At 34.6% G+C, this 14,978-nt stretch overlaps 1 protein-coding gene across 4 annotated transcripts in view; it reads left to right on the plus strand.

Annotated features, from left to right (window-relative positions):
• CCDC122 (coiled-coil domain containing 122) overlaps positions 1 to 14,978 on the plus strand; it is a 54,718-nt gene that overhangs the window by 28,376 nt on the left and 11,364 nt on the right. For 3 of the 4 annotated variants that reach the window (XM_045477297.1, XM_045477315.1, XM_045477307.1), the window contains exon 6: positions 2,678 to 3,228. In XM_045477297.1, coding sequence (XP_045333253.1) covers positions 2,678 to 2,827 — 150 coding nt within the window. In that variant the 3' untranslated portion in view covers positions 2,828 to 3,228. Of the gene's footprint in view, positions 1 to 2,677; positions 3,229 to 14,978 lie in introns of those variants that run through there. The other variant, XR_006712285.1, reaches the window with a different exon arrangement.

The raw sequence follows: 14,978 nt of genomic DNA on the forward strand, positions 1-14,978 counted from the left end.
AAATTTGATTAACATACAGACTTCATAACATCATAACATAACTTAACAACATCATTTTGGGTATGCAATATATCAGTTTTATACATTACTCAGTGCTCATCACAATAAATGCATCCTTAATCCCCTTTACCTACTTTACCCATCTCCCCATCCAATATCCCTTCGGCAACCACCAATTTGTTCTCTGTATACAAACAATACGGAATTTAGCAATATATTTTATATAACATTCTTCTCAAAATAGGGTAGCAGCCATTTGATTTTCAAAAACTGTCTCAAATAGCACATGACTCCTTCACTTTTCTATGTGTGTGCTACATTCCTTACAAAACCCCTTCTAAAGATATATATGTCCTCTTGAACTTGCATTCTAGTTGGAGACATAGACATAAACAATATATGTAAGTAAAATATATGGCATGTTAGCTAAGGATAGGATTAAGGACAAAAAAATGGAGCAGAGAAGGGAATATGTAATATATGTGGTGTAAGGAGAGAGAAGGCGAAATATTGTATCTTCTAGCCATCAAAAGCTGCACTGAGAAGGTCTCTTTCAGCAAAAATCCTAAAAGAAGTGAAGGAGCTAGGCATGCAGATCTGAGTGAGAGCTTTCCAGGAAAAAGGAAATGCAAGTGCAAAGGTCTTAAGATGAGACCATTCCTGGGCTCAGAGATTAGAAGAGCAGTGTGGCTAGAATGGAGGGAAGGAAGAAAACAGTAGTGGATGAGGTCAGATTTGGCTTATACAGGGCCTTGTTTTCTTTTTGCCACTGTGTTTTGTGACCACCACCTGTCCTTCATTATTGCTTATTTCTTCCTAGCCACAAACAGTAACTAAATGAGAGTAGTGGCCCATCCACTTCCTAGAAGCAAAAAGTTACTTTCTGTACAGAACCATTTACATCCTTGGCTGCCTACAGATAATCAAATTTGAACATTAAGACACATCTCAAAGTCTGAATGTTATCAGTAGAGGCTGAACAAATGGCTGACTTTCAAGAAGGCTCACAATGTGAACTTTGCCTTTACAAAGTCACTTCTTGTCTCTCTCCCTCTCTCTCTCTTTTTTTCCCTTCGTTCATTTGTTGTATGCATGGGGGGGGGTTGTTTATTTGTTAATTTCAAGTTTTTATTTAAATTCTAGTTAGTTACCAGAGGGAAACGGGTGGGGGGGGGATGGGTGAAATAGGTGATGGGGATTAAGGAGTGCACCTGTCATGATGAGCACTCCATGATGTATGGAATTGTTCAGTAACTATATTGTACACCTGAAACTAATATAACATTGTACGTTAACTAGCTGGAATTAAAATAATACAAAATAAGACAAATGAAATATTGGCATGTGAAAAAGAAAAAAATAAAGTCACTTCTTGGCCAAACTGCCTTTTAGCCTTGTGAGCTTAGAAACTTAATCTTGTTAGTATCCCAGAGTTGCTTAGACATAGAGAGATGCTAGTAAGTTCACAAGAAACTGATGTATGTAACTCAAATATCAGCTTATTAATTTAGAATAATAAAACTCTCAAGGAAACCAGATAACTTATGTCAGCCATTGGTGCTTCTCCCTGTAAGGGAACTACATTGGAAGCCAGGGGTTGGTTAGTGAGCATGGAAATCAAGTCAGTCATCTGAGTTTGAATGTTCTTGGCCTCTGGCTCTGGGTGCTCAAGGAGCCAATCCCCATAACACAATTATACTTGTCAGATAAACAGTTCCTACCAGCGCATGACTCCTTAACTTTCCTATGTGTGTGCTACATTCTTCACAAAACCAGATCTTCTAATGATATATTCTTTCTTTAGGTGTATTAATACCTTTTGTGACATCTAGCTATGATTGGTGATCTGGAGTCCCAATAAGGGTACCTTGCACATCTCTACTCTGATCCATTGTGTATTAGTTTCGTAGCTTACTACTGAAGAAAATTTTAGAAGCATGCTACTATGCAACTGACCAAATTTACTGATTAAACAAAAATTTATTTTAGTTATTTTATTGCTATGAATATATTCTATGAACAGCAGTATGTGCACATTCAGCGACTATTCTCTCCTTATGAATATATTCTATTTAATATACCAGTGGATATAATATATAAATATGTATAGTGGGTATGTATATTTTTATATAGAAATATAGATATAAATATATATCCTCTTAAGTATATTCAATGTATAAAAAATCTTTTTTGAATATAGTTTCACATCTAATATGATGTTTCAGTTTATATTAATTTACTTCTAATCCTTTTCAAGTAAACATATTAGCAGGGTTAGTTCACCAGTTTTAATGAATTATCTGAACTTAAAGAATTAACAAAAATGAAAACTTAGAATGACATAAAGTTTATAGAACTTTATGTGAAGTGTCAGTTGACAAGTTTTCATTTTGTCTTTATGGTAGTAATTTGATGTCTCTGTCCCCATTCCCCTGATGCTGTGGCAGAGCTGTATTTTGATATAATTTATTTTTTTGTAATCATGTATGTCTTATTTTATGCATTAAAAGCGTTATTCTGAGGAGTCCATAGTCTTCACCATATTGTCAAAAGGACCCATGGCATAATAATGGTAAAGAAGGTCTGAGCTAAGGCAGGAACTTGGAAACAAAACGAGTGACCTTTGGTGGGGGAAAAGCAGAGGGGAGATTCAGGATGTGTACTCTTGTTTTAACAGGTACAACATAAGAGATATAATGCAATTCTTAAGCGTTTGCATTGTCAAGTGAACAAGCTTCAGTCAAATAGAAGACAATGGCAATCGAACATTCAACAACTGGAAAAAACTGCAGCTGAACTGAGAAAACGCATTGGAATGAAATACTAACGTGGCTAAAGGGCAATGTAGAACATAGACTATGCCAACAAAACAGAAAATTTTTTGGATTCTTAACAACCAGCATCTACTACCAGAGGTCTGTCTTAATAACAGATGTATTTTCTCTCTCTCTCTTTTTTTTTTTTTGAATTAGTTACCTGCTTACCTTCCAAGCCTACAATTGACAACAGTAGAGAGACAATAGGAATGCTTATGTAAGAATAGTGCAAGATTCTATATAAACATTTTGAGTGTATAAGATAAATTGTACTCATGATTCTTATTTTATAAATGTGTTGTTTGCACTATCATATGAGGTAAAAATTTAGAAGGAAACACTTGAAGTTATAATGATTTATTTTAAATGATTGTTTCAAACATTTTATTAAAACTTGCTTTTTTACCGCTGCCTTCACAGTAGTCCATAAATATTGACATTTATAATAATGTTGTTGTATGTTCAGTGCTTCAGGTACTTTACTCAGTTTTTTTATTCTGAAGGTAGCAATCATTTTTTTCTTTGTTATTAGATAACATAATTTTAGAGTGTTGCAATGCATAAAATTTTTTGTTTACTTTTCTGTCTGTAAATTTGTTAGTAATATTCTGTGATGAAATTGATGTTATAGCATCGTGCAAGGCAAATATGAGCTCTTAAATAAGAATATTAACCAGTATACACTACCATGTATTTTTTCTCACTGGAAGTCATATACTATGTCCATGGCAACATTTCAAAATTTAACTTGATACTAAGATAAAAATGCTCCTTCTTATGGCTCCATTGAATCAAATTTTTAGGACCAAAAAAAATATTGAGGATAATGGTTTTTAAATATTTACTTTTAGGACTTAATGCTTTCAAAGCAACAACATCAAAAAGGTATCTCAAGTCCATTTCCTCCTCACCTTTCTTTGTGCCTACGACTAAGTAAGAGGATAGCTGATATAAAACCTGACATAAATAATCTTGTTATGTCTAACATTAATAATCCTATTATGAATTAGCATGGCTCAATATGGCTAACATGTCAAATATCTTTGCTGTTAACACAATCAGCCTTGGTGCATGACTCAGAAATGCAGTTAGACTAAAAATGGTTAAACCTGCAGATTGTAGAGAGTATCCACTATGCTCAGCGGAAGACAAGGCTGACACAAAGGCTGATGATATAAAAATATTTCAGTGTATTTTGCATATTTAAAAGGTTATTTTTATAATTATACTTTATAATTTTATTTACAGTTTATAATAGAAAAATTCTAGCTTTCTAAACTTTTTAAGCTTATAATAGGTTTCAAAATATTTGTACGTGATAGCTAAACACCTTGAGTTATGTTTGTGAAAATTATTTTTAAATTAAGATAGAAAAATAGGTTTAATCTGCTTAAGATAGTGTGTTCTATTTGAGAAAGTTGTTTTTAATGTAGTTTTCTGAAATACCCATGATAACAATACATGTACCTATTTTAAATTTTGTGACAGATGAAAGAATTATTTGAAAGAGAAATTCTTTTCTTTCCTTTCTCTTTCTAATCTTGAAAATCATTTCAGATGATGGAGGCTTTCAGATTAACCAAGAAGAACTAAAACTTGAGGTATCCTCAAGCCTGATCATATAGTTAGTGGATATGGTATCTCAACATAATCATAAACTCTGCAGTTAGAAAATGAAGTAATTTTTTAAATTTCTCTATAGCTGAATCTAGATTAGAATATGAGCTCTTCTGCTTAATGGCCTTTGTCACATACACTTTTGCCTTACAACTCAGTCTATTTTGAGTAATCATTCAGTGAGATTCTCCTTCTTCTCATTTTCTTCTTGGAGGTAGTCTAAATTCCTGGAGCAGGGGATGGGCAGTACACTTACATTGTTTGTCATCAGGGGAAGGGTCCTGGTCCAAGCAGCATTCTCACTGGCCTCTGCAGAGCTGTAACCCATCTTCTTGGTCTTGAGGAGTTTGCCTATGCCACAACTGCAGTTGTTGTCTCTAATTAATGTGGTCAGCCTCCTCACCCAATCACAAGGTCTCTTCTGCTCATGTTTACTTCTCTTTTTCTGTATGTAGGACAAATTTTACCTCTTTGGGGCCTGTTACTCTACTCACGAATTCTTCCTGACTCTTTGATTCCTGGTATAAAATGAGTCTTTCAAGTCTCTCAGTGCTTTGGAGCTCAGCAAATTTTTCTCTCAAAATGCCCCGTGTTCTGCAAAGGAAAGCTATGATTTTAACACTATTGTGTCTACTGTGGACTCTTTCAAAAGCCTAATGTGAAGCTCAAAGCTGATAAATGACTTCTAAATTCTGAGTAGTTGTGTCCTGACTCTAGCCTGCTAAGTTCTATTATCTAAATGATCAGGAAAAGGTAAGTAGTGCAAGGAAGAAGTGGGAGGAAAAAAACCTACAGTTATATATCAAAATATTACTTACTACATGTGCAATGTATAGGCAAATTATAGTTGATCAATGTGAATAAATTGATATCTACTTTTAAGTCATATATTAACAGTGGTGATTTCCATTGTCAAAGCAGCTATCATAGGCACTGTCATGTACAGTATAAATGATCTATGTGTTATCTGTTAGGCCATGTTATTCTAGTCAATTGATTAATCATGTTATTTTCTAAAAGACTAGGGGCGCCTGGGTGGCGCAGTCAGTTAAGCGTCCGACTTCAGCCAGGTCACGATCTCGCGGCCTGTGAGTTCGAGCCCCGCGTCAGGCTCTGGGCTGATGGCTCAGAGCCTGGAGCCTGTTTCCGATTCTGTGTCTCCCTCTCTCTCTGCCCCTCCCCCGTTCATGCTCTGTCTCTCTCTGTCCCAAAAATAAATAAACGTTGAAAAAAAAAATTTAAAAAAAAAAAATAAAAGACTAAAGATATGAAATAGCAACAATAGTAACATAATTGAGCAACTATGCAATGCCCTATTTGGCAATTTGCATACATTAATTCATTTACTCTTCAGAATAATGAGAATAATGGCTTAAAGTATATATTATTGTCCTTGATTTACAGATGGGGAAACTGAGGCTTAGGGACTTGCTTAAGATCTTATCACACAGCTCATCAGGGGCAGAGTTGAAATTCATTGTCCTATTTTTTTTAGCTACATAAAATATCCTGCAAGAAATGATCCCAAAGAAAGCCTCAATTTTACAATTTTATTATTAAATAAATATTTTGTTTGTATATTTAATCAATTTTTAAAATAAATTACAAGGCATAAGACAAATTTAACTTAAAGGAGAAATCTTATGGTTAAAAAAAGGGGGGAATTCCACATATAGGTCACCACACCGTCCTAACAAGTGAAAAGTTAATAGGCTGAAAAATCAATACCTCTTCTTGGATCCCTAAGAGGTGAGGACACAAGGGAAACCACTGTCTCTGAAGTTGGAGACACAGGTAGGCAAATACAACAAGGCACTGCTGGCCAGAGCAGAGACTCACAAACCGCCATAGGAAACAGTGTCAGGACAGGAAAACCTGACTGTAATTGATAAATTTCTGGAGTCCTGGCGTACTCTAAGAGTTAAAAACCCCAGGGGAACCCAGGCAGAGGTAGGTCCCCACAATACTGTGAGATTTATCTCCAGATAAGAATTACAACTGACTTCTCCTCAGGAACCATACAGGCAAGAAGAGAGTGGTGTGAAATATTTAAAGTGTTGACAGAATAAAATCCACCAACCTAGAATTCTGTACCCTATGAAATTATCCTTCAGAAGTGAAGGAGAAATAAAGACTCTCAGACAAATTGAGGGAATTTAATGCAGTAGACCTACCTCACAGGAAATGTTAAAGAAGTTCTTTAGAGAAATAAAAAATAATATAAGAAACTTGAATCTGTATAAAGTAAGGAAGAGTATCAAAGAAGGAATAAGTGAAGGTAAAAGGAAACATTTTATTTTTCTCATTCTTTTTTTCTTTTAATTTTAGTTAGGTAACATACAGTGCAATATTGGTTTCAGGAGTAGAATTCAGTGATTTGTCATTTGCATACATCATCCAGTGCTCATCACAAAAAAGTGCCCTCCTTAATACCCATCACCCAAGTAGCCCATTCCCCACCCACCTAATTCCACAAACTCTCAGTTTGTTCTCTATCATTGAGAGTCTCTTGTGGTTTGTTTCCCTCTCTCCTTTCTCCCTGCTTCCCATATGTTCACCTATTTTGTTTCTTAAATTCCACATATGAGTGAAATCATATGGTATTTGTCTTTCTCTGTTTGACTTATCTTGCTTAGCATAATACCTTCTAGCTCCATCCATGTCATTGCAAATGGCAAGATTTCATTCTTTTTGATGGTTGAGTAATATTCCATTGTATATGTATACCACATCTTCTTTATCCATTTATCAGTCAGTGGATACTTGTGCTCTCTCCACAGTTTGGCTATTGTTGATAATGCTGCTATAAACATTGGGGTGCATATACACCTTTACATCTGTACTTTTGTATCCTTTGGGTAAATACCTAGTAGTGCAATTGCTGGATTGTAGGGTAGTTCTATTTTTAGTTTTTTAAGGAGCCTCCATACAGTTTTCCAGAGTGGCTGCACCAGTTTGCTTTCCCCTGAACAAGTGAAAAAGTGGTCCCCTTCTCAGGGTCCTCACCAACCCCTGCAGTTTCCTGAGTTGTTAATTTTAGCCATTCTGACTGGTGTGAGGTGGTATCTCATTATGGTTTTGGTTTGTATTTCCTTGACAATGAGTGATGTTGGGCATCTTTTCATGTTTCTGTTAACCATCTTGATGTCTGCTTTGGAAAAGTGTCTATTCATGTCTTTTGCTCATTTCTTCACTGGATTATTTGTTTTTTTGGGTATTGAGTTTGATAAATTCTTTATAGATTTTGGATGCCAAGACTTTATCAGATATGTTGTTTGCAAATAACTTCTCCCATTCTGTAGGCTGCCTTTTCATTTTGTTGATTGTTTCCTTCACTGTGCAGAAGGTTTTTTATCTGGATGAAGTCCCAGTAGTTCATGTTTGCTTTTGTTTCCCTTACCCCTGGTGTATTTTTCTTATTCTTTTTTTTTTTTTTTTTTTAATTTTTTAACTTTTGTTTATTTTTGGGACAGAGACAGAGCATGAGTGGGGGAGGGTCAGAGAGAACGGGAGACACAGAATCTGAAACAGGCTCCAGGCTCTGAGCTGTCAGCACAGAGCATGACGTGGGGTTGAACTCACGGACCGCAAGATCATGACCTGAGCTGAAGTCGGACGCTTAACCGACTGAGCCACTCAGGTGCCCCATATTTTTCTATTCTTAATTGATATAACAGATAACGATTTGCTCGAAATAATAATGTTAGCAACAATGTATTCAAATATACACACTTATATATATACAAATATGTTATGAATGCTTCTATATGTGAAATGAGTGACGGCAATGATAGAAGGCATGGGAGGAAAGAATTAAGATTATTTTGTTATTAAAAGATATTCATACTACCAGTGAAATGGTATAGTGTTACTTGAAAGTGGACTTGGTTTGGTTGTAAATATATATTACAAATTCAAGGGCAAGCACTAAGAAAAGTTAAAAAATAAGTGTAACTGATATTCTCCAAGAAGAGAAAATGGAATCATATAAAATGCTTGACTAAAACCACAAAAGGCAGGAAAAAAAGTGAGAGACAAAAAAAGTGAGAGACAAAAAGTGAGAGACAAAAAGTGAGAGAACAAAACACAAGGGCAAAAATCGAAAACATTAACAAATATGCTAGATATGAATCCAGCTATATCAGTTATCACTATGAATGTCAATGATGTAAATGCACCAATTAAAGACAGAGATTATCAGAGTGGATCAAAAAACACAAGTCATATGTTGTCTATATGAAGCCACTTTAAATATAAAGACACATACAGATGAAAAGTAAGTGGATAGAGAAAAATATACCATGCTGACATTAATCAAAAGAAAACAGGAGTAGCTATATACTTTCATAACGGAGCAGACTTCAAAGTAAGGAAAGTTATTAGAGATTAAGAAGGACATTACATAGTAAGAAAGGGGTCAATTCTTTAAGAAGACATAATAATTCTTAATGTGGATGCATCTAACAGCAGAGCATCAAACTATGTGGGGCAAAAACTGATAGAACTGCCAAGGAAAAATAGATAACTCCACTATCATGGTTGCAGACTTCAACATAACTCTATCAGAAATGGACAGATTCACCAAAAGAAATTCAGTAAGGACATCGTTAATTCAACAACACCATCAATCAACTGGATACAACTCACACCAATACACTACTTCATCCAACAACAGCAGAATACAGATTTTTCTCAAGCTTACATAGAACATTCACCAAAATAGACAATATTCTGGGCCATAAAACATACCTTAACAAATTTAAAAGAGTAGAAATCATAAAATATTTGCTCTCAGACCATAATGGAATTAAACTAGAAATCAATAACAAAAAATAACTGGAATAACCCCCAAATAGGTAGAGATTAAACTACATACTTCCAAATAAATAGATCAAAGAAGAAATCTCAAGAAATTATAAAATATTTTGAACTAAATGAAAATGAAAACACAATTTATCCAAATTTGTGGAACACAGTAAAAGCAGTGCTTAGATAGAAATTTATGGCATTGAATGCATATATTAGAAAAGAAAAAAAAATCTAAAATTAATCATCTAAACTTCCACATTAAGAAGCTAGAAAAAAAAACCAGTAAATTACATTCAAAGTAAGTAGACGAAAAGAAATAAGAATTAGAGCAGAAATCAATGAAATAAAATGCAGGATATCAGTAGAGAAAAATCAATGAAACCAAAATCTGGTTCTTTGAAGAAATCAGTAAAATTACTGACCCTCTAGCTACATTAACTAAGACAAAAAGGACAAGTCACAAATTTCTAATATCAGAAATGAAAGAGGAGACATCACTATAGATCTCATGGAAATTAAAAGGATAATAAAGGAATACTATGAATAGCTCTATGCCCATAAATTTGATACCCTAAATGAAATGGACTAATTCCTTGAATGATATAATCTGCCAAAACTGACACAAGAAAAAACAGATGATCTGAATAGGCCTATATTTATTTAAGGAATTGAATCAATAATTCATCACATTCCAAAACAGAAAGCCCCAAACCCAGAGGGTTCAGTGGTAAATTCTGCCAAACGTTTAAAAATTACACCCATTCTCTATAATCTCTTTCAGAGGATAGAAGCAAAGGGAATACTTCTTAACTCATTCTATGAGGCCAGCATTAACCTAATACCAAAACCAGACAAAAAAATTACAAGAAAATAAAACTATAAACCAATATCTCTCGTGAACATAAATTTAAAAATCCTCAACAAAATATGAGCAAATCAAATCCAAAAAAGTATAAAAGAAATTGTATGCCATGATCAAGTGGGAATTGTCATGGGTACACAATTATGGCTCAACATCCAAAAATCAATTAACATAATCCATCACATCAACAGACTTAAAAAAGTAAAATCATGTGATTATACCAATAGATACATAAAAATCATTTAACAAATCCAAATCCCATTTATAATAAAAACACTCAGTAAAGTAACAACACAGGAGAACTTTCTCAACTTAATAAAAAAATTCTACAGCCAACATCATACTTAATGGTAAGAAACTCAAGCTTTCCCATTAAGATTAGAACAAGGCAAGGATACTTTCTCTCACCATTCCTTTTCAACATCACACCGTAAGTCCTTGCTGATGCAATAAGGTGAGAAAAAGAAATAATATGTATACAGATTAGGGAAGATATAAAACTGTTTATAGATGACATGATAATCTAGGTATAAAACTGAAAATAATTGAAAAAAGAACAAGCTGCTGGAACCAATAATCAATTATAGCAAAGTCTCAGGGTAATATAAAAAAGTCAATGCTTTTATATAACGATAGTGAACAAGTAGAATATGAAATTTAAAACAATACCATTTACTTAGCACCCCTAAAAATGAAATACTTAGGTACAAATCTAATAAAATATGTGCAAGATCTATATGAGAAAAACTAAAAAACTCAGATGAAGGTGTTCAAAGAAGAACTACATAAATGGAGAGATATTCCATGTTCACTGGTAGAAAGACTCATTATAGCCAACATGTCAGTTCTTCCCAAGGTGATCTACAGATTCAATTCAATCCCAATCAAAATCCCAGTAAGTTATTTTATGGATAGTGACAAACTGATTGTAAAGTTTATAAAGGGAGGCAAAAGACTAAAGACTAGCCAGCACAGTATTGAAGAGGAAAAACAAAGTTGGAGCACTGACCTTATTTGACATCAAGACATACTATCAAGTTGTAGTAATCAAGATGGTGTTGTACTGGTGAAATAATAGGTAAATGTAACAGACAGCTACATAAAGAGACCCACATAAATGTATTAACTGATCTTTGGCAAAGGAGCAAAGGTAATACAGTGGAGCAAAGATAGTCCCATTCAACAAATGGTGCTAAAACAATTGGCTATCCACATGCAAAACAATGAACCTAGACACAGACCTTACACCCTTCACAAAAATTAACTCAAGGAGTGTCTGGGTGGCTCAATTGGTTAAGCAACTGACTCTTGATTTAGTCTCAGGTCATGCTCTCATGGTCTGTGAGGTCAAGCCCCGCATTGGGCTCTCTGCTGACAGCACAGAGCCTGCTTGGGATATATTCTCTCTCTCTCTCGGTCTCTCTCTCTCTCTCTTTCCCTGCCCCTCCCCCACTCAATCTGCTCTCTCTCTCTTTCTCTCAAAATAAATAAATAAGCTTAAAAACAAACAAACAAACAACAACAAAATTAAAGTGGATCATAGACCTAAACATAAAATGCTAAACTGTAAACTCCTAGAAGGTAACATAGGAGAAAATCTAGATGATGTTGGGTTTGGTGTTGCCATTTTAGATACAACACCAAAGGCAACCCATGAAATAAATAGTTGATAAGCTAAACTTCATTAAAATTAAAAGTTTCTATTGTGTAAAAGACACTGTCACAAGAGAATGATAAGACAGGCCACAGACTGGGAGAAAATACTGCAAAAGCTCTATTTGATAAAAGACTGTTATTTAAAATGAAGAACTCTTAAAATTCAATAACAAGAACACAAACAACTAGATTTTGAAAGTGGACCAAAGACCTTATCAGAAGCCTCACCAGAGAAGACAGATGGCAAATAGCATATGAAAAGGTGTTCCACTTTATATGTCACCAGGGAAGTGTGAATTAAACAATGAGATACACTACACACTTATTAGGATGGCCAACGTCAGGAACCCTGACAACACCAAAATGCTAATGAGGATGTGGAGCAACAGGAACTCTCATTCATTTCTGGTGGGAATGCAAAATATACAGCCATTTTGAAAGACAGTTTGGTGGTTTCTCATAAAACTGAACATATTCTTACCATACGATCCAGCAATTGTGCTGCTTGGTATTTATCCAAAGGAGTTAAAGACTGATGTCTACGCCAAAACACAGATGTTTATGGCAGCTTTATCCATAATTGTCAAAGTTTGGAAGCAAGCAAAATGTCCTTCAGTAGGTGATTAGCTACATAAACTGTGGTATATCCAGACAATGGAACATTATTTAGTCCTAAAAAGAAATGAGTTATTAAGCTATGAAAAGACTTGGAGGAACCTGAATGAATATTACTAAGTGAAAGAAGCCAATCTGACAAGGCAGTAATACCGCATGATTCCAACCATATGACATTCTGAAAAGGTAAAACGATGGAGATAATAAAAAGATCAGTGGCTGCTAGGGTTGGGGGCAGGGTAGGGGAGAGATGCATAGGCAGAGAACAGAGGAATTTTAGGGCAGTAGAAATACTCTGTATGATATTATAATGATGGATATATATCATTATACTATTTATCCAAATCCGTACATAGTATAACACCAAGAGTGAACCCTAAGGTAAACAATGGACTTTAAGTGATTATGATGTGAAAGTACCATTCTGGTGAGTGAAGTTGATAATGAGGAAAGCTTTGCATGTGTAGGGACAAGGAGTATATGGGAAATCTTGTACTTTCCTCTCAATTTTGTAGTAAACCTAAAACTGCTCTTAAAAATAGTCTTTTTAAAAAGCACTCAAATGTAGTTAACACTACATCAAGGTCAGTATCAGTAAACATTTTGCTAAGTGAAGTGAAATCCTGTTTATAAATATTACTTTGGAACATTTTAAAATTCATATAGGTGACTGCAATGAAAACTCTATGTTCCTGTATCACCTAACATTGAATGTGGAATCCATTGCTCATATAAAAATCATTCAGGCCTATATTAATGATATGGAGATTTGAGACCATTTTTTGGCAGAGGAATCAGTAGATTGAGAAGAGCTTATAGTTTTGAAACTATTTGATTTGTTAGCTGCTTATATTTTCAATATTACACATATTTTTCATTGAGCTAAGGGTAACTAAAGCTAATGATCAGAATCTAAAAATTATATGCCTTTCAAAAATAATCTATGTTATATTTGTTTATTTGAATTTATAATGTATTTCTAAGGAAAGGGTTTTTTTTCCTTTTCTGATAAATTTGGCAGTGTGAGTAATGGGTTTTCGATATCACATTATTTATCATATAATATTCTCCTGAATGTTGCTGAACTATGACCAAAACCAGGAAAAATAAATTGAAACAGATACTAATAGCAGGATAGCTTTATTCAATACATAGCTAAGAATGGGATGCTCCAAATTGCTTTTTCTTTTCTGTAATTTTCAGTTTAAACGATGGCTTTGAGATCTAAAACTTTAGAAAAATAAAAATAGTATGTGATTTGGTAATGGCAGAGCTGTTTACATAATCTAGTGAAGAGAGACATGAAGTAATGAAATTTAAATCTCTTAATTAATGAGATGATGTATTCAAAAGGAAAATCAGAGTTCATGCAATAAATAGTTTTAAAAGGCTTATTACCCAAAAGTTCCCTGGCATAACAGTCATGTCCAAATTGGAATAAAACACATAAATATCAGATGTGTTCCAGTATTTCTCAGTCCACACAGCACAAGGTAATTTAGAGACAGTGATAATACACTAACAATCTAAGATATAGTTTCTGTCCAAAATGTTTAACTCAAGACATATGATCCCCCTCATCTACTATTATTTGTTACTCCCCCTGACATTATTTGACATAGTATTTAGACAAATGTAATCACTTTGCTTGTATTGAAGAAGCTTCATCAAGGTGTTCTCAAGACTATGTATGTCTCCTTGAGTCCACAGTGCTGCTTTCTTTGTGTACCTGGCATAACTAACTAACTAACTAACTAGCTAGCAAGCCTGCAGTCTGCATGAGTTGTTTTGTCTTCAGTGACTAATGTTAACTAACTCATGCACAGTGATCCAACCAGATGTCAGCACATCCAATTGGCTGAAAATATCACAGTTTTCTCTTCATCTGCCTGTTCCACAGAGACTGTATAGAGCCATCCTTAACTGTCTGTCATTCTTTAGAGTGAGACCTCTTTGGAGACACTTCCATCCCTTAGATGTAACATTAACTTTGCTGGGCTGTTAGATAATGTTGATATTATTTTAACTTGTGGTTCATACAGATTTGTATTAAGCACTCACCTTGCAGAAAGGTCCAGTCTTTTTCGAATCTTCCAGTAATTTGGGTTGTTCATCTTCTAAGCCTTTCAGTCTCAATCTGTCAATGTAATTTACCCCTGCACAGTTTTTTAATAACTAGTGTAACTCTCTCATTTTTCTAACATTCCTTTCTGTTGAAAATGCCATGGCCTCATTCAGAGCTCACCTGTTTTCGGTCTCTGCAGAGCCTCATTTTTGCAGAGTCTCATTTTTGTTGTAACTCCAAAGTTTAATCCATGGCTTCAAGTTAGATCCTGAACATTGAAAACAATCTCTTCATTTATAACTGGCTTACGTAAGAGAATCTCTTTTTTCTACTTTGAGATGCTTCACAGAGATCAGCTTTCTCAGCAACACTGTGCAGTGGACATGGTCCGGACTCTGCCCAGATCCTCTCAGATCTTTTTTTTTTATCCCTTATGAACATCCTTCTCCCAACTAAGGCATGTTTTTGCCTCCAATAGCTCTCACCTAAGACTTCCTGTGGGAGGTTTGCTTCCCTCAAAAAAGACTTTGCCTGAGAT

This window comes from Leopardus geoffroyi, chromosome A1 (genome assembly GCF_018350155.1).
Source record: "Leopardus geoffroyi isolate Oge1 chromosome A1, O.geoffroyi_Oge1_pat1.0, whole genome shotgun sequence".
In the NCBI taxonomy this organism is placed as follows: Eukaryota; Metazoa; Chordata; class Mammalia; order Carnivora; family Felidae; genus Leopardus; species Leopardus geoffroyi.